At 40.7% G+C, this 18411-nt stretch overlaps 1 protein-coding gene across 1 annotated transcript in view; it reads left to right on the forward strand.

Moving 5' to 3' along the window:
• Window positions 1–9397, forward strand: part of SCML2 (Scm polycomb group protein like 2) — a 107201-nt gene extending 97804 nt beyond the window's left edge. Inside the window, exons 12-14 of the mRNA XM_065417485.1 lie at window positions 2723–3004; window positions 4901–5064; window positions 9272–9397. Coding sequence (XP_065273557.1) covers window positions 2723–3004; window positions 4901–5064; window positions 9272–9397 — 572 coding nt within the window. The remainder of the gene's footprint in view (window positions 1–2722; window positions 3005–4900; window positions 5065–9271) is intronic.
• Window positions 9398–18411: the final 9014 nt, after the last annotated feature.

Raw genomic sequence — 18411 nt, forward strand, 5'->3', positions numbered from 1 at the left:
ATCTTGAAAAGAAAAAAATCTCATCTGTCACAGAATTGCATGAAGATGTCTTAAAGAAGTCTTCATCTCAGACACCACCATTATCTCCAAGGTCTCTGACTTCAGAGATAAGGCTGCATAATCTGGATAAGTAAAATATGAGTCTCATGTAACATTATCCACTGTGACAGTCTTTCTGCTTTCTTAGTGTCTCGAGTAAAAAAATACATTTTATTTTTTTCCTAACAGGGTCCTCTGCTTCCTTGCAATAAAATGGACCCTTTCTAAGGCATTAGAAGTTGTATGCTGGTTAAGCCAAAGGGTTCCAAACATTAATCCCTATTGCAGTATATCCCCTCCAGTTAATTTATTTTACAAACCAAATATCCTGAGATTTATATCTACAGTTGATTCTCAAACTCTTCTATTCAGCATTTATATATTCATTTATGATTCCCCCCCCCCCTTTTTTTTTACTTCCCAGACTGAAACTTCCAGCAATGATGTCTCATTTTCTAGCTTCTCCTGTTTTTTTCAAGTCCTCTGATTTTTTTTTTATTGCTAATCATTGACTACACATCTTGAAAACTCTCTGAACTTTTGTGTAGAGTGTGGTTACTATTGGTTTTCAGTTCAGTGATGTTTTAAATTGGAAAACTTAAAGGGGTAGGGATATATTATATGTGGCCCTGAGTAGCCAAGAGGAGGATGTTTTCACCTTTTGATATAGATGCATGACTAGCAGACTTTTTAATCTCTTGCACAGTGATAGTTTTCCTTTTAGTCCAGTTCTGGAAAGTCTAAGCTTTTAAGGCCTGAACCAGTCTTACTCAATATTTGTGACAGAAATTTGGAGTTCTAAGCAGAGGTAACCAAATACACAGCCCTTGAAACCCTTCTTTCTTCATTTAGCAATTGGGTTATGTCAGCAAGAAGGATTTATTAATTAATTGCTTAAACCATAGAGAGAATTTCTTATTTCTTATTTTCCTTCAGGATTATAAATAATCACTGCTAAAATAAACCCAGTGCTTTCAGATCTCAAGAATACTTCTAAACCAAGTTTCGACAAAGTGCATCTGCATATGGTAGATCTCTAAAGCCACATGTGAAAACATCACAAGTTTTCAGGAAAACGGTTCTTTTACCATCATTTTAATTCCAGATCTTGGTGTGATGCAGGAAATAAATGAAAGCTACAATTGCTAGAAGAGTAAAGAGCATGCGTTTTAGAAGCGTATTTCACAGCAGTTCAGTCTTTATCCAAAAGAGTAAAGACTGCATCATGGGTATATATGATGTACACATGTACTGAAAAGATTTGCAGGGTGGCAGGATGGGTTTAGCATTTGCACTTTCATGAGCAAGTGTAATATATATTTTCTTGCTCCTAGAGATGCTGCTTTTGGCAGGTGGATACTCTATGCTGGGATCTCAACGTAGTTTTCTTTGAAGTGGAAAGTTTTTCTTAATTTTATTCATCATTACTCCCCTTCTTTTTTCTTTCTCAGTGCTAGATGTTTGTCTAACGTGAGCAGAGAGAGATTATTGCTAAAAAATGGAACCATTTCTTGCCAACTAATTTATTTTCTTTCAAATAGCATATTGACCGATCCGGGCCATACTTTAATCAGAATATATTATTAGTCTTCAACAGTCATGATTTAAAAAAACCTGAAACAGACCAAACGCTCAGGCCCTATGGGCAGGTGGAAGGACTTTGTTATATTGCTGTATAGCAACAACCTTTAGCTAACTCAAAAGCAGTATGGCTACGCTCTGCACTCAGTCCTGTGAAGCATCCAAGTGGAGTTTGAGAATATGTTTTAAAGACTAGAGATTAGCTGATAAACACTTCCCTTTTCAAATTTTATCAAAGAGTTGTTACCTCTTTCTTAAGCCAGAATGTATTTAATTGATTTGTTTCATTTATATTTTCATATGCAGAGAAGAGTTGCCTGCGTGTAAGTGGAGTACAGTGGTCAGTATTTCTTAATAATCAGCACAGCAGTATCTGAAATACCAGGATTTTCCTCAATACAGGAAATAATTGTGGCAACTGTTTGCAATCTGTTGACTTCATAAAGAGGGCCACTGTATCTGAAGATAGTATGATCTATAGATACACAATTGCACACTTGTTTCTAATTAGAAGTTGATGGTTCTCTATATTGTTTAGACTAGGCAAATTAAATATTACACAGTAGGTTTATCTTTTATTCATATTAAAAATCTCTTACAGGATAAACATAACACAGGCTTAATGGCTGCGCTTTAGAAAAAATGTTTAAACCGTGGATATGCTTCCTTGGTGATGATGTCTATAACTGCAAATATATTGATATTACCTTCAGATAATTCTTAGAGAATCAGCTCTCCCCCTTTGTTGATAATATAGTTTTGTTTTGTATAGAATGAAATTATAGTGAAATGAAGTATTGAAAATTCATATGTTTTATATGATCCAAAGTAACCTTCAAGCTCTCATCAAACTCTACAATAATCAGGTTTTTTTACAGATGTAACTTTAAATGTATTTTAGGAACTTCCTACTGACTACTTTTACTTAATAAGAGAAGGAGAACGGTGCTACTTGTATTTGGTGCTTGCTTTATGGGGAGCTTGTTGACAGGCTTAAAAATTGTAGTTAGTGTTAAAAATAAGTAGCATGGAATTAAATAACAAGGTTACAAAAATCTAACATGTTGAACAGATCAGTATTTGTGTTACTCATATTATGTAGCAGAAACATTGCCAACTGAAGAAAATTGCACTCCCAAAGAACACCGATTTTCTGAGGACTCTATGGATTCTGCACTCAATTCAGTAAATCCTTCAAGCCCAACCCGCCGAAATTCCACTGAATATCGTATCTCAGGGAGTGCAGCATATTACAGGAATTCCCTTCAGCCAGTGACTGCTGCTTCAAACTCAGCCCCAGTCCTACACAGGCTGTCATCAAGCTCTGCTGGGAACAGCAGTTACTATGAAGTCACCAGGAATCGAATGCAGAGGAGGATTGAAGGTATGGCATACACTTAACCTTTTAAAATATGTGCTTTGCTAACCTACTTTTTAGCAGTCTGCAAAGTCAGTGGGTTATGAATTATGAAGCAAAGTGTTTTGACATCCAAGACTTCACATAAGGAGTCAGACTTTGCCAAACATGTCAGACCATCTAACGTGATTTCAGAATACAGAATTTAAGCCTGTTAACTCTAATACTGTACAAGGCAGAGAAATCCTGCATATGATTTTTTACTCTGCTAGCTTATCAAAGACCCTGCAGCCTGCCTGGCTGGGCAGTGCTGGTTACAGCTCCTTCTTCAGCTTCTCAAGTACTGCGGCCAAGTTGGCCAAAGGGTCACTGAAATTTGCAGTGAGGGGTTCCCTTCCCTCAGGGAGCACTGCATTCCTGCATAGCATTCCCAGCTGCTGGTGTCTTGGGAGCTAGGAACCAAATGTCTCAAATTGATCCATATGCTAACACTTATGCCATTGTGTGTATCTGCAGTTGTAGAAGTCATCTGAATGCAAATTCATGCTGTGGCCCAAATAGAACATCTCGATGACTTTTTAGAAGGAAAATCAAATATTTTTCATTTTAATAAATTGTAAAAGAATTTGATTGATCTTAGCCAGGTTGATACACTGGTAGAAGAGAGAGGACTGCTGCTATCTCGCATGATATTCTTATCGATAAACTAGGCAAATACAATTTAGATGGGGCTACTATAAGGTGGGTGCATAACTGGCTGGATAACCGTACTCAGAGAGTTGTTATTAATGGTTCCCAATCCTGCTGGAAAGGCATAACGAGTGGGGTTCCGCAGGGGTCTGTTTTGGGACCGGCTCTGTTCAATATCAATATCTTCATTAACGACTTAGATATTGGCATAGAAAGTACGCTTATTAAGTTTGCGGATGATACCAAACTGGGAGGGATTGCAACTGCTTTGGAGGACAGGGTCATAATTCAAAATGATCTGGACAAATTGGAGAAATGGTCTGAGTTAAACAGGATGAAGTTTAACAAAGACAAATGCAAAGTGCTCCACTTAGGAAGAAAAAATCAGTTTCACACATACAGAATGGGAAGAGACTGTCTACGAAGGAGTACGGCAGAAAGGGATCTAGGGGTTATAGTGGACCACAAGCTAAATATGAGTCAACAGTGTGATGCTGTTGCAAAAAAAGCAAACATGATTCTGGGATGTATTAACAGGTGTGTTGTGAGCAAGACACGAGAAGTCATTCTTCCGCTCTACTCTGCTCTGGTTAGGCCTCAGCTGGAGTATTGTGTCCAGTTCTGGGCACCGCATTTCAAGAAAGATGTGGAAAAATTGGAAAGGGTCCAGAGAAGAGCAACAAGAATGATCAAAGGTCTTGAGAACATGACCTATGAAGGAAGGCTGAAAGAATTGGGTTTGTTTAGTTTGGAAAAGAGAAGACTGAGAGGGGACATGATAGCAGTTTTCAGGTATCTAAAAGGGTGTCATAAGGAGGAGGGAGAAAACTTGTTCACCTTAGCCTCTAAGGATAGAACAAGAAGCAATGGGCTTAAACTGCAGCAAGGGAGGTTTAGGTTGGACATTAGGAAAAAGTTCCTAACTGTCAGGGTGGTTAAACACTGGAATAAATTGCCTAGGGAGGTTGTGGAATCTCCATCTCTGGAGATATTTAAGAGTAGGTTAGATAAATGTCTATCAGGGATGGTCTAGACAGTATTTGGTCCTGCCATGCGGGCAGGGGACTGGACTCGATGACCTCTCGAGGTCCCTTCCAGTCCTAGAATCTATGAATCTATAATACAGGACACTAACAATGTTGTATTTTTCCATTCACTTGAGTCTGCAAGGATGTGTTTTTACTACATGGACACTTACAACATTTCTCCCTTTGCCAATGTTTTACATTTAAGCTGCAAGTTCTACAACAGGTCCTGATCTCAGTGCACTAAAAAGGGAACCCTCACGAGTACCAAATAAGGATCCTTCTACCTGGTCAATAGAGGAAGTGATGCGATTTGTGAAAGAAGCTGATCCTCAGGCATTAGCACCCCATGCAGAACTCTTCAGGAGACACGTATGATATTTTCTATTTCTATTCTGCTAGACTTGAGCACATTACTGATCTGTGCAGGAAGTTTTTGTGAGTTTCCCTGCTATTATTGCATTTGAAAGGAAAGGTGAGGCAGATGCCACCCACACATAAATTCATGAGAGATGATTTTCTTTCTCTAGAAAGTGTCTGCTTAGCAAAGACACTCTTACCCCCCATTTACTTGCTCTATGCAGTGAATTTGTTAGACTGCTCTAAACAGCTGTTGCTTAGGCCATGTTTACACTACTTCTGCTACTGTGGTATAGCTACGTTGCCATAGCTATGCTGCTGTAGTGCAGTAGTGTAGATGCTTCCTGCAGTGAGAGAATGGGTTTGTCCATTGCTGTAGGAATTCCAGCTTCCTGAGTGATGGTAGCAAGTTCGACGGAAACATTCTTCTGTCAGTCTATCTGCGTCTACACCAGGGGTTAGGTCCGCACAGCTATGGCGCTCAAAAGGCAAAAGCAGGACATATGCAGGAGCCCCACTCCCCTCCGTGGGCCTGCCCTGCCCCCTGCTCCTCCTCTTCCTCCCCAAGGCCCAGCACCCTTCTCCTACTTTCCCCCCGAGCTTCCACACTCTGCTCCTCTCCCCACCGAGGCCCTGCCCCTGGCCAGGCCAAAAGCCAGAGCTGGTCAGTAGTAAGCCACCCAGGGAGCCCGGGCTGCTGTGGGGAGCCCCAGACCCTCCACCTGCCCTGAGCAGCATGCCCCAGGGGGCAGGGACACAGGCTAGGGCAGAGGTGGGCAAACTACGGCCCGTGGGCCACATCGGACCGGCGGGACCCTCCTGCCTGGCCCCTGTGCTACTGGCCCGGGAGGCAAGCCCCCGGCCACCCCCCTGCCGTTCCTCCTCCCCTGCTGCCTCAGCTCGCCCCGCCGGCAGCGCAATGCTCTGGGCGCCGGGGCTGCAAGCTCCTGGGGCAGCACAGCTGCAGAGCCCGGCCTGACCCGGTGCTCTGTGCTGCGCGGTGGCGTGGCTGGCTCCAGCTGGGTGGCGTGGCTGTAGCGCCGCCAGCCACCGGTGCCTAGGCAGCGCGGTAAGGGGGCAGGGAGCAGAGGGGGTTAGATAGAAGGCAGGGGAGTTCGGGGTGGGGGGCGGGGGTGTGGATAGGAGTCAGGGCGGTCAGAGGGCGGGGAACAGGGGTTGAATGGGGGCAGAGGTCCCAGGGGGGCAGTCAGGAAGGATCGGCGGGTTGGATGAGGGTTGGGGGGCTGTCAGGGGACAGGAAGCAGGGGGGGGGGGTGGATGGGGCAAGAGTCCGGTGGGGGGGGGGGGGGGGTTGGATAGGGGGCAGGGCCGGGCCACACCTGGTTGTTTGGGGAGGCACAACCTCCCCTAACTGGCCCTCCATACGATTTCCGAAACCCGATGTGGCCCTCAGGCCAAAAAGTTTGCCCGCCCTTGGGCTAGGGGCTGCTGTCAGGCGCCCAGGGCAGGTGATAGGTGTGGGCTCCCTGGGCCGCTCTTACTCCTGCCTGTCTCCAGCTTCTGGCCTGGCCAGGGGCAGGACCTTGGGGGAGAAAAGAAGCAGGGGGCGTGGCCTCGTGGCGAGGAGGGTCAAGGTCCACATGGGCCTTCCCACCGGAAAGAGGCTGGCGCTGTTCCTGAGCCTTAGGCAGGTGTGGAGCAGCACCGCAGGGAATCTGGGACAAATGCTGTCCTGGAGTCATTGCCCCCAAGACCAGGACTTGAACTCTGCATTCCTGATCTGTCCTGCCCAGTTTGGCATGGGAAGTCACCCTAGCTCAAGGGTATGAATTGTTCACACTCCTTGAGGGCCATAGCTTTGTCAGCCTAATTTTTATGTCTAGACCAGGCCTTACTAACTATACAATGAGTACGGTGTTCCCTGGTGCCCCATCATCTGAGGGCCACAAGGACTTCCATCCACGGTATTTCTAGAGATAGTAACTGTAGCGTCTTCTTTGAGTGATGGTCCCTATTCTGTTCCACTGTGGGTTACTCATGTGCCCAGAGCTGGAGAATTTGAAAGTAGTGTCTGCTGGTCCGCACATGCGCCCTGGCTCACCTCATGTCTCCAACCGAGGGGATAAAGGGCAGGGTGGACCAAACGCCTCTCCAGTTCCTTCTCACTGCCACACGGTTTGGGTCAGAACCTTTAGAGTCTGCAGCTTTGTCTTCGGCCTACAAAATAAGAATCATCTAGTTTGCAAATAGTTTGACAGTTTTAATAGTTTTTACTGTTTAGCATTAGATTAGTCTCCTGGGGAGACCCTCTCCCCGGTACCCCGTTCAAGTACCGGACTATGTCCAGGACTCCAGGCTTCAAACTTTGTGCTTCCTGCCCATGATCCTTCTTGATCAGCATTGACCACCAGCACTGCCTGCACTGCCTGCACTGCCTTGGGGAAGCTAACATGGCGGCAAGGTGCAGTATTTGCTGATCATTTCCCAGCCATACCCCAAAAGGGTGGGAACTTCATCTCCACAAATACCTCATGGAGAAGGCCATGAGACCCCAATCAGATCCAGGCCGGGGAATGCCCCCGCACATTGGCCTGACTCAGCAAGGAGTGTGCCTCCTACTGCAAAGTCTGACTCTGATGTGGGACAGCCCATGGTGGGGTCTTGTCAGGAAGCACTCTCATAAGCATGAAACCTAGGCTTCCCAAAGTCCACTTCAGAGAAGTCTGACTCTGCCGTAAGCAAGCTTACCAGCTCGGCTCATGAGGAGTTAGGGCATACTAAGTGCCAGAAGCACAACAAGAAAGCCCATAAACTTTGGGCTCCATCAGTACCAGACTGTGTTCTGTTGGTACCATCATTCCTGGCTACTACCAAACCCCGGGATCTGTGGGCACTGACAAAGTCCGATCACTTGCAACTGGAGTTTCTTTGAGATTTACGGTCCCTATCTGTATTCCACTTCTCACCCAGGACAGCTGATCCTTAATATTAACAGTCAAATGCAATGCTTGGTTGCATTTAGAAAACACAGTTTTATTAGGAGAGAGAAGAAAGGTTAAAAACAATAATGAAAAGCATTTACCTGGTCTGATCTAGCCAAGACGGTGCAAATCTTCACTAGAACTAGCTAGATGATATATTTAGGAAGGTCAAAAGTTAGTAGCTCTAACTGTGCACGTCAGTCCCTGTATACTCCTTTCATTCTGCCCCATTTTCCTTTCACTGTGTGGGTTACATGATGGGCTGCCTAATAGAGAACTTCTGTCATCTCAAAATGGCAGTGTCCCCATCAAGAAGTGTCTGGCTTTTTTTTTTATTGTGGACCCAACGAGCCAGAGTCTCTACTGCCTTGTGTATTCCTTTACACCTGGGCAAAATGGGTGTAAAATGGTAACATTTCGCATTCACTCTGCACCAGTTCATAACAAACATTCATTTAAGTTTGGAGGAAGCTAGGTCCAAAGGAAACTTCAAGATACTGAAATATAGATAGATGTAAAAAACCAAAACCACCTCCCCTTCTTGGTTTTTCTGGACATTTTTGGAATAGGGATCACATTTCATCGCATTTTTCAGCCTATTCTTTTTTTTTTTTTTTTAAGTGGTTTCAGTATGCAATTTTAGGGAAATATTTGCTGAATTGCCAATACTATGTAGAGCTTTTAATAACTTAGGCCTGTCCAACTTCAACAGCTTCTTTCAAGGCAGTAGAAATCTGTTCAGTTGTCCTTGCTCTTGATCCTAACATTCCATCTGGTTTAGGCTGGACAATCTGTCTTGTGTCACAGACCTAGATGATGTATAACTCCCTTCCTCTGTGGGTGTGGGTGTTTGCATGCATGCCAGAGTCTCTCTACAGCTGTTTTCAAGGTTCAGTGCAAGGCCTCAGTGTTTGGGTCATTTCATCTTTGACTAGAGAGGCCTCCCTTCTTTAGCAGCTCTTCCTTTCCGGATTTTCCTCTTGGGCCAGTTACCTTTGTTTTGGTTACAGTATCTGGTTTTGTCCAATTCCTTTTATTATTGACTTGTGCATTCTCTCAAGTACCTACCAAAAGGTGCCGTAGAAAACACTAAAATAAATATTTAAATAAAAATCAGTTTGGTTTTAATAGCCATCAGAGTTATTAAATTATAGTAAATTACTGTTTTATATACTCTACATAAAGTTTTACTATGGTATAAACTAATACAATGTACTTTTTGATTTTACCATGTAACCTGTTAAAGCAGTTGTATATTGTATTTATTCCTTCCGTAGGAAATTGACGGAAAGGCACTACTGTTACTAAGGAGCGATATGATAATGAAATATATGGGACTGAAGTTGGGGCCAGCATTAAAGCTATGCTACCATATTGAGAGACTTAAACAAGGAAAGTACTAGCCAATGGAGACACAGTAATGTACGTATTCATATCAGACTTAACTCTCAGGTTCACAGACATGTTCTTTATTTAAGAATATTTTGTCATCATAAACCGTCTTCAGTATGCAAAGTTTCCTCTCAAGTGAAAAGGACTGTTACATTCTAGTATTCTAAAATGTTTTAGAAACGTCACACAAAAAGCCAATTGCTGTTGTGTGTTTTTTAAAAAACACAATGCTTTCATGAGTACTAACTTCACACACAATGCTGAGAAATCCATTCTCTGCTACAGACTTCAACTGACACATTCACATTCAGAACCAAAACAGCTTAATCCCAAAGGAAAAAAACAGCATCAGGTGTTTGATAACTTTTACAGGGGTGGCTGTAAAACTTTACATTATAAGAAAATTTTAAAGAAGCAACAGTAGACTTCATCTCTTTAGTGAATACTCTCTGTCTGGTGCTCCAGAAAAGTAATATTCATCTAAATTATGCTATACAGATTTCCATAAAGGGAATAGCCATATGAATTGTTTGATTTGTGTGTTTTTAATACAAATATAAGCTTTTATAAAGTGTGGTTATCAGTTCTCTGGTGAATTATGAGGACAAATGTACAGTATGTTGTCAATTTATGCAGGGGGGCATTTTCTTGGCCATTTTAAACAGCCAACTGTTCTGGGGTGAACAGACTTCCAAATTTCTATGGAACAGAAGACCCACATTTTAAACATTCCGTCTTTTTGCTGAACTTGGCATGGATATTTGTATTCATGCTTATGTGTATATATATGTGTGTGCGAGTGTGATACATACATATATACTGTACATATGTATTCAGTTTTTTTAAAATGTGTTTAAAATATACTTTGCACTGTGACAGAGATAATGAGAAACTGTACAGTTCAATTTTTTTTACCAGTAATTTTTTTGTGTACTTCTATATTCATTAGCACCTGTCCACTTTGCTTTCCATTCCTGGGGGGTAAGGAACAATCAATGGATGGGTGGATTCATACAGGAGAGTGCCCTGTACTATGCAAAACTCCCAGTTACTCATTACTTAGCTCTGAGCCATTTATTCTGGTATGTTTCTGGAAATACGCATTTTGGTTCTGATGTTTCTTGTTTTTTTACTTCTTTAATTTAAATATTTCACTTGTCATGAAGAAGTGGTACTCATACTAATACTCTTGTTTTGCATAAAACTTGGTGCTGTTTATATAAGCTACAGAAGTGAGTGTTGATAATAAAACAGCTTGCTATCACTGCCAATAAAATATACATCAGGGACAAGAAATGTACATTTTCTGTGTAGGAAATCGAATGTACTGTATGTAGTGCAAGTGAGAATAAATAACTATTTACTAGGGAAGATGTAGTCCTAAATGGATAGGTTTTATTATATTTCTTATTGTCTTTTTATATATGAAAGCTTATAGTAAAAAATGTGTATTTTTTACAAATTTCTTGTTTGAAAATGCCTTGCTTATTGCTAGTTTAATATTCCTCAGGTTTTAGCAGAAATCCTGCAAAATCATATTTTGTAGTTCTCAGATTTCCAAGTAGTCATTTAAATAACTGCAACACAATTTTCATTTAGAAGTTCATTTGTCTTTGAGGATTGTTTTGTTCTGCTATCACGAAACATTTAACACTAAGGGTTATGTGGTTTGGTTTACTTTACATATCTTTTGTCCACATGTGTGTTTAGATGGACAGCACACACATGCCTGCTTTATATCTAGAAAAGGGCAAAACAATGATGGAGAAATATGTAGTATATTTGTTATATATTGCTTATGCCACACTTCATCAATATGTTAAGCATTATGCTGACTTTTTAATGTGAGAAATAACACTCATAAAATTGCATTGGAAGTAATTTGGTCTGAAACTATATTATTGCATTGTCCAAATAGTTGGTATAAATAAAATTAAGATGTTTATGTTTTCTGTTTTCTACATCCATATAGAACAATGAAGTTGTAGCCTCTTTTTCATACACTCCATGGCTGTGGTATAAATATTTGTACAAAGGTTGTGTGCACATACGTGCACATGAAATGCTAGAATGTCATAGTACTAGAGTTTCACATTGTATTATAGCATGAGATCCAAGGGGTGTAACAGAATATATTTTTAATTGTTTATTTTCAACTGGATGTTCTTATCTAAAATAATTAAAAAAAATATTCAGTGTTGTAATTGTCCATTTTGTTTGACATTGTATATATACTTCTGCTTCAACTAAAATTTGTGCAGACATCATAGTTTGCATTATTTCTAGCATTTTGCAGAACTTGGCAGTTCATGTAAACTTCTGATGTGAAGTTTTTTTTATTACAGGAATATAATCTTGCAACATCTGCTTATCAAAAGCAATTAATATATAGGAACTTAGATGGATCTGTGTTTTTGAAATATTTGTGATGTATACAGTGTCTTGCTGCTCATATGATTCACAAAATTTCCACACAAATATTCATTAATTTGAAAGGGACAGGAGACCCCTATGAACCTCTTGTATGATCAGGCACTACTTATATTTTTTTTCTTTTCAAAATCTTGAATGGTGAGATGTGTAGAGTAGAATATTTTCCTTTCAGTTTAATGGGTGCTTTGATAAAATCTGGTTCATAACTGGTACACTAAGTGCATTTTATAAGAATCCTTTGGATTTATACTTGTGTTTCATCTTATGTATAAATATATACTGGAATCTGGGTCATGCTTAAAAATGCAGTTAAAAAACATACAGACAGACTGCATACATAAATTAAACCAGATTCTAGCCTTTGAGTTTCAAGTGACTGGACATGGATTTGGTTTTGGCTGTGGTTTCCACAGGGATCTATTAAATTCAGAAGGCTTGCATTTGGTATGTATTCTGGTGGGGCTCAATTTGATCACCAGTGCTCCCAAGGGCTTCTGTTGAAATTGTGGGTGTTCATCACTTCTGAATCTGGCTCATTGTTCTTCCAGTACACGCTGCCCATACTTGTGTCCTGTGTCTAAGCAAAGACTGAAGTATTTAAGTCAAATGTTTTAATATCAACTAACATAGACCTCAATTACAAATTAATGTACTTCAGATTTTATTATCGTTACACAGTAATGCTGTTACACAGAAGTCTATTGTTCTGATGCCAGCGCTGAACAATCAGCTTGCAATTTAGAAGTAACTTAATCAAGTTATTGGTAACTTCAAAGCAAATCATGGACAGGAAAATTACAGAAGTTGGGATCCAGCTAAAATAATCAAGAGGTGGTTCGAATTCAGTCTCTCAAAATATATTGATTACATGCAAAAAGGAAGAGTATACATGGAATGTGTTCTCTGCTGCTAGCACGGTTTTGCGGCTGATCGTTTCTATAATTCTTTCTTTTCTAGTTCCTCTTGCTGTTATAAGGCAGCAATATAAGTTTTATATAGGACTCTGTAAATATTTATTTAACCTAAAATTAAAAATTAACCCCTTGACATTAAGTTTAGGGATTGATTTTTTTATTTTTTTTTACAATAGCATCTCTAACTAGTCTTGTAACTCTCATAGCAGAATAATGATGTGGTGTAACAGAAACGAAGGAGTTATCTAAGACGAGGCTCATCAATCGTTGTGATTGACATGGTTACAACTGCAACACATTCATTACAAGTAACTGTAAACTATTACAGTACTTTGCTGAAATAGACCAAAACTCCGCAGTACATTATATAAACTGTGATTTGAATGAATATGGGGGGGAGGAGGGTTGTTTTTAATAAGGGCACTTCATTATTTACTCTTGGGAGAAGGAGATATTTGCTCAGGAATATCACCTTGAATGCTCATGGCATTAAAAAACACTGCTCCCCCCCAATTATTTATAAACAAAAGCTCCCTGGAAGCCATGCTAATCTTGCTGGAGCTGAGATTGGTGCATGGGACATTCAAAATTCATGCCTGAAGGCTCCTTAATGTGATTCCTAATCTTACATAGGATTACTGGAATTATTTTATCTGGGTTATTCCTGCAAAGGTATGATGGAGGCTTGAGTAAGAACCTACGGATGTTGGCCCATTTAGCAGGGGATTATTTGTGTGTTCTTTCTTTTGGGTGTGGGATGCCTTGGTTGAATGTATTAAGCAGGGGTTCTTAAATGCTTTCATAGGGTGGACTGCATCTGAATAGTTTTTCTCATTCACGTTCTCCCAGCCCACCCAACCCACTTTGCATAATCAAATAACATCCTTGTGCTAACTGTAGACATTTTGTACATGGAGAAGTAATTTAAGGAAAGCATTCAATGTAGTTTTAACTAGGGCTGTCAAGTGATTAAAAAAATTAATCGCGATTAATCACACTGTTAAACAATAATAGAATACCATTTATTTAAATATTTTTGGATGTTCTCTACATTTTCAAATATATTGATTTCAATTACAACACAGAATACAAAGTGTACAGTGCTCACTTTATATTTATTTTTATTACAAATATTTGCACTGTAAATAACAAAAGAAATAGTATTTTTCAATTCACCTAATACAAGTGTTGTGCAATCTCTTTATCATGAAAGTTGAACTTAAAAATGTAGAATTATGTAAAAAAAAACCAAACCCTGCATTCTAAAATTAAACAATGTAAAATTTTAGAGGCTGCAAGTCCACTCAGTCCTACTTCTTGTTCAGCCAATCGCTCAGACAAACAAGTTTGTTTACATTTGCAGGAGATAATGTTACCCGTTTCTGGTTTACAGTGTTACCCACAAGTGAGAACAGGCATTCTCATGGCAATATCAGGGTCACAAGATTTTTATGTGCCAGATGCGCTAAAGATTGATATGTCCCTTCATGCTTCAACCACCATTCCAGGGGACATGCATTCATGCTCATGACGGGTTCTGCTCGATAACAATTTGAAGCAGTGCGGACCAACGTATGTTCATTTTCATTATCTGAGTCCAATGCTACCAGCAGAAGGTTGATTTTCTTTTTTGGTGGTTTGTGTTCTGTAGTTTCTGTATTGGAGTGTTGCTCTTTTAAGACTTCTGGAAGCATGCTCCACACCTTGTCCTTCTCAGATTTTGGAAGGCACTTCAGATTCTTAAACCTTGGGTCGAGTGCTGTAGCTATCCTTAGAAATCTCACATTGGTACCTTCTTTGTGTTTTGTGAAATCTGCAGCGACAGTGTTCTTAAAATGAACATGTGCTGGGTCATCATCCAAGACTGCTATAACATGAAATATATGGCAGAATGCAGGTAAAACAGAGCAGGGGACATACAATTCTCCCCCAAGGAGTTCAATCACAAATTTAATTAACGCAATATTTTTTTAACAAGCGTCATCAGCATGGAAGCATGACCTCTGGAATGGTGGCCAAAGCATGAAGGGGCATACGAATGTTTAGCATATCTGGCATGTAAATACCTTCCAATACTGGCTACAGAAGTGCCATGCAAATACCTGTTCTCACTTTCAGGTGACATTGTAAATAAGAAGAGGGCAGCATTATCTCCTGTAAATGTAAACAAACTTGTTTGTTGTAGTGATTGGCTGAACAAGAAGTAGGATTGAGTGGACTTGTAGGCTCTGAAGTTTTACATTGCTTTGGTTTTGAGTGCAGTTATGTAACAAAAAAAATCTACATTTGTAAGTTGCACGTTCACAATAAAGAGATTACACTACAGTACTTGTATGAGGTGAATTGAAAAATACTATTCCTTTAGTTTATCATTTTTACAGTGCAAATATTTGTAATAAAAAATAATATACACTTTGATTTCAATTACTACACGTAATACAATATATATGAAAATGTAGAAAAATATCCAAAATATTTAATAAATTTCAATTGGTATTCTATTGTTTAACAGTGTGATTAAAACTGCAAAAATCATGATTAATTTTTTTAGTTAATCGCGTGAGTTAATTGCGATTAAACGACAGCCCTAATTTTAACTTATTATTTATATTACTGTAGCACCTCGGGGCCCTCGTTATAGACCAGGACCTCATGCTATGCACTGTACGAACACAGAACAAAAAGATGGTCCCTTCCCCAAGGGGATTACACTTGAAGTGTAAGTCAGGAGACCAATAGATGGATGTAAACAGGTGAATATAAGTAAATAGTGATACAGTGCTGTGCCCTGACTACTGCCTACCATGCTGACCAACAGCCTAAACTTTGTCAAGGTTTTTGTAGGCTTCATGGCAGAGGAGAGTTTTGCCAGTAGCTCTGTGGGTGTTTTGCGGGGGTACTACAACTTAACAGCCAGCAACAAGGAGCAGAGACAGCACCATGTGTCGTCTTCCCCGCGCCCCCAGCTCTCTTGGGACTTTCAGCAACTGCTCCATGGCCCATAGTCCGGGAGCCGCTATTATTCTTTGCTTCTGAATTTGCACTGGCTGGTTTTGCTTGCCTTATACTATTGAAAACTCACCTCAAATCTGCTTGATTGTCATGTCCATATCCAATCTAAAATATTTTTAGGAAACTTATGAAAGGACAACTATACTAAGAAATGGGAATGGTAGAATAGGTATCTTACTTTTCTAAGGCCACTGGAGAAAGTAATTGTTAAACATGATGCTGGCAACCAGCTGGAGAGGTAATGGTATTGGGAAAAAGTAAAACACTCTTCAGAATAAACCACTGGAATTTTGCATTCCATGAAAGGCTTAAGTATGCAAAGAATTGCTTGGCTTGTAACCATGCATATGATAAACTGCCGTACCTGGAAGGACTCTCTCTACATCTGCACATGTCTAAATAAATGTTCGGCTCTGTCCATTTTCATTAATCTGTCAAGGGATTAAAGTTCATTATATTAAAAAGACAAAGGTTGATGTTGTGGAAGAGGTATTTTATTTTTCATTTTCTCTGTAAGTCTGATTGCCCTACCGCCTGTGTAGTTTTAGCATAAGATACTGCAGCATAGCCATAACTGAAGCATATGTGGACCTGTCCTAATAAACTAAAGCAGGTATCTACATTTCAACTATGTTTAAAGCACTAAACAATAAGGAAGACATAAGTTAAAAAAGTTAAAAGGCTCCTTAAGATAAATTTCCAAGGTCATCCCTTCCAGCTTTCATAGTTCTTAGTGAAGGGAACATAATTTAGCTGGTGAATGAAAAAATAACAATTTGAACTGCTTAAGGGCTATGCAGCGTTAAGGACACTAGGATTTTAAATGAATACCTGCAGTGGAATGGTCTCTTCTTCTTCAACAGACTTGATTGTAGTCTTCCAACCCTGTAAAGCAGGCTTTCACACAGTCTAGCACATCTGGTTCCTTCACTGTAGGTGTTTCTGTTGTAATAAGGATCATGCATGGATATTTAGTCTGATACTTTAGTCTAATCTTTATAGCATTTAGTAGTCCTTGGTCAAATTATTTAATTGTCCACCTACCTCAGATAACCCATCTGTAAAATGGGCACAAAATATGTATCATATTTTGGGAGACTTAGAGATTCTCCAATTTTAAAAAGTTAAAAAAAAATCATTTTACGATAATCAAATAATGAGTCTTTCCCAGGAAGTGTAGATGGCCATTATGGTGCTTATAGGTGGAGAAAGTCCTAAAAATACTTTAGGTATTCCATCACACACACTAATTATTTTTCCAGCAATCCTACCACCCAGAGATTCCAATTCCCTGTATTATCTGGATCATCCATACTGGTGACAGTTGATTTATTATGCTGACCTGTAATTGTCGCATCTCTTTCTGAAGTACATTTGTAAACCCCGGGACCCTACTGCTCTGCAACTCCACAACTGCACTAGATAAGAAATCCTGCACTGAGTCAAAGTTTAAGCAAAAGTTTGTCCTTTGAGGCACATGGTAGGTTTTACTTCAAATAGAGTAGCTCCTGCTACTGCAGTTTTCAGTGCTTGTATGGAAGGCTGTATACTGCCACCATCTGGTCAAAAGCTGGCATGAAGCTTTTCATCCCTGCATGTAAATGAATCTCTCTGCCTCCTAACTCAACATTATCAAAGACGGGTATGGGGGAGGGGAAATTCAGCACAAAGAGGGAAGGAATAGCACATCCTTTGAGCTGAAAAGAAAAAAATGGGATAGCTGAAAGCTTGCACATACCCACTTCTACCATTTTTTTCTTTTCTAGCTACAATGGCAGAAAAAATGCACATAATCACTGTGACAACTGGTCCCAAGAAGCACCTATGTTTGCTGTCTCAGAAGTGAGGGCAAGGACTGAATAAACAGTGCACTGCCCTTTCAGTTCTAGATAGGGTGAGCAGATAGCAAGAGTGAAAAATCGGGATGGGGTGGGGGATAATAGAAGCCTATATAAAAAAGCCCCAATTATCGGGACTGTCCCTATAAAATCAGGACATCTGGTCACCCTAGCTCTAGAGGCTCAGGCATGTGGGCAAGGCACTGGAGGAAGCTTGCACTAATGCTGCCCCTGCTGGACCAGTCTTGTGGCTAAACAGGAGTTATTTTCAGATGAGCATTCAAAAATGCAAGGCCAAAATTTTCTAACTTTTGGGTGCCTAAAGTTAGGCTTCTATATCTGCCCGAGGGCTCCTGCATAGCAGCAGCATAATTTTTCAGAACAGCTGATCACCTGCAACCCTCCCTAACATCAACAGGAGCAGCACATACTCAGTACCTCTGGGAAATTGTTTCTGTGTTTCAGGTGCCCATGGATGGGATTTTCAAAAGCCTTCAGCTATAGCAGGGGTCTCAAACACACAACCTGCGGGGTTATTTTCTGCAGCCCGCAAGCTCCTCGTGGGTCGTCCCCCCCGTCCTCCCCCAGCGTTTACCTAGAGCGGCTCCGGCCCAACGCGAACCGGGGGCAGGGCCCTGCCGCCGCTCCGCTCCAGGAAGCGGCCATAACCTGGGGCAGGGGGGGCACATGGGTCTGTGTGTTGCTGTTTCTTCAGGCACTGCCCCCAGCAGCTCCCATTAGCCGTGGTTCCCCGTTCCCGGCCAATGGGAGCTGCTGGGGGCGGTGCCTGAAGCAACAGCAACACACAGACCCTTGTGCCCCTCCTCC

Source organism: Emys orbicularis, chromosome 1, assembly GCF_028017835.1.
Source record: "Emys orbicularis isolate rEmyOrb1 chromosome 1, rEmyOrb1.hap1, whole genome shotgun sequence".
In the NCBI taxonomy this organism is placed as follows: Eukaryota; Metazoa; Chordata; order Testudines; family Emydidae; genus Emys; species Emys orbicularis.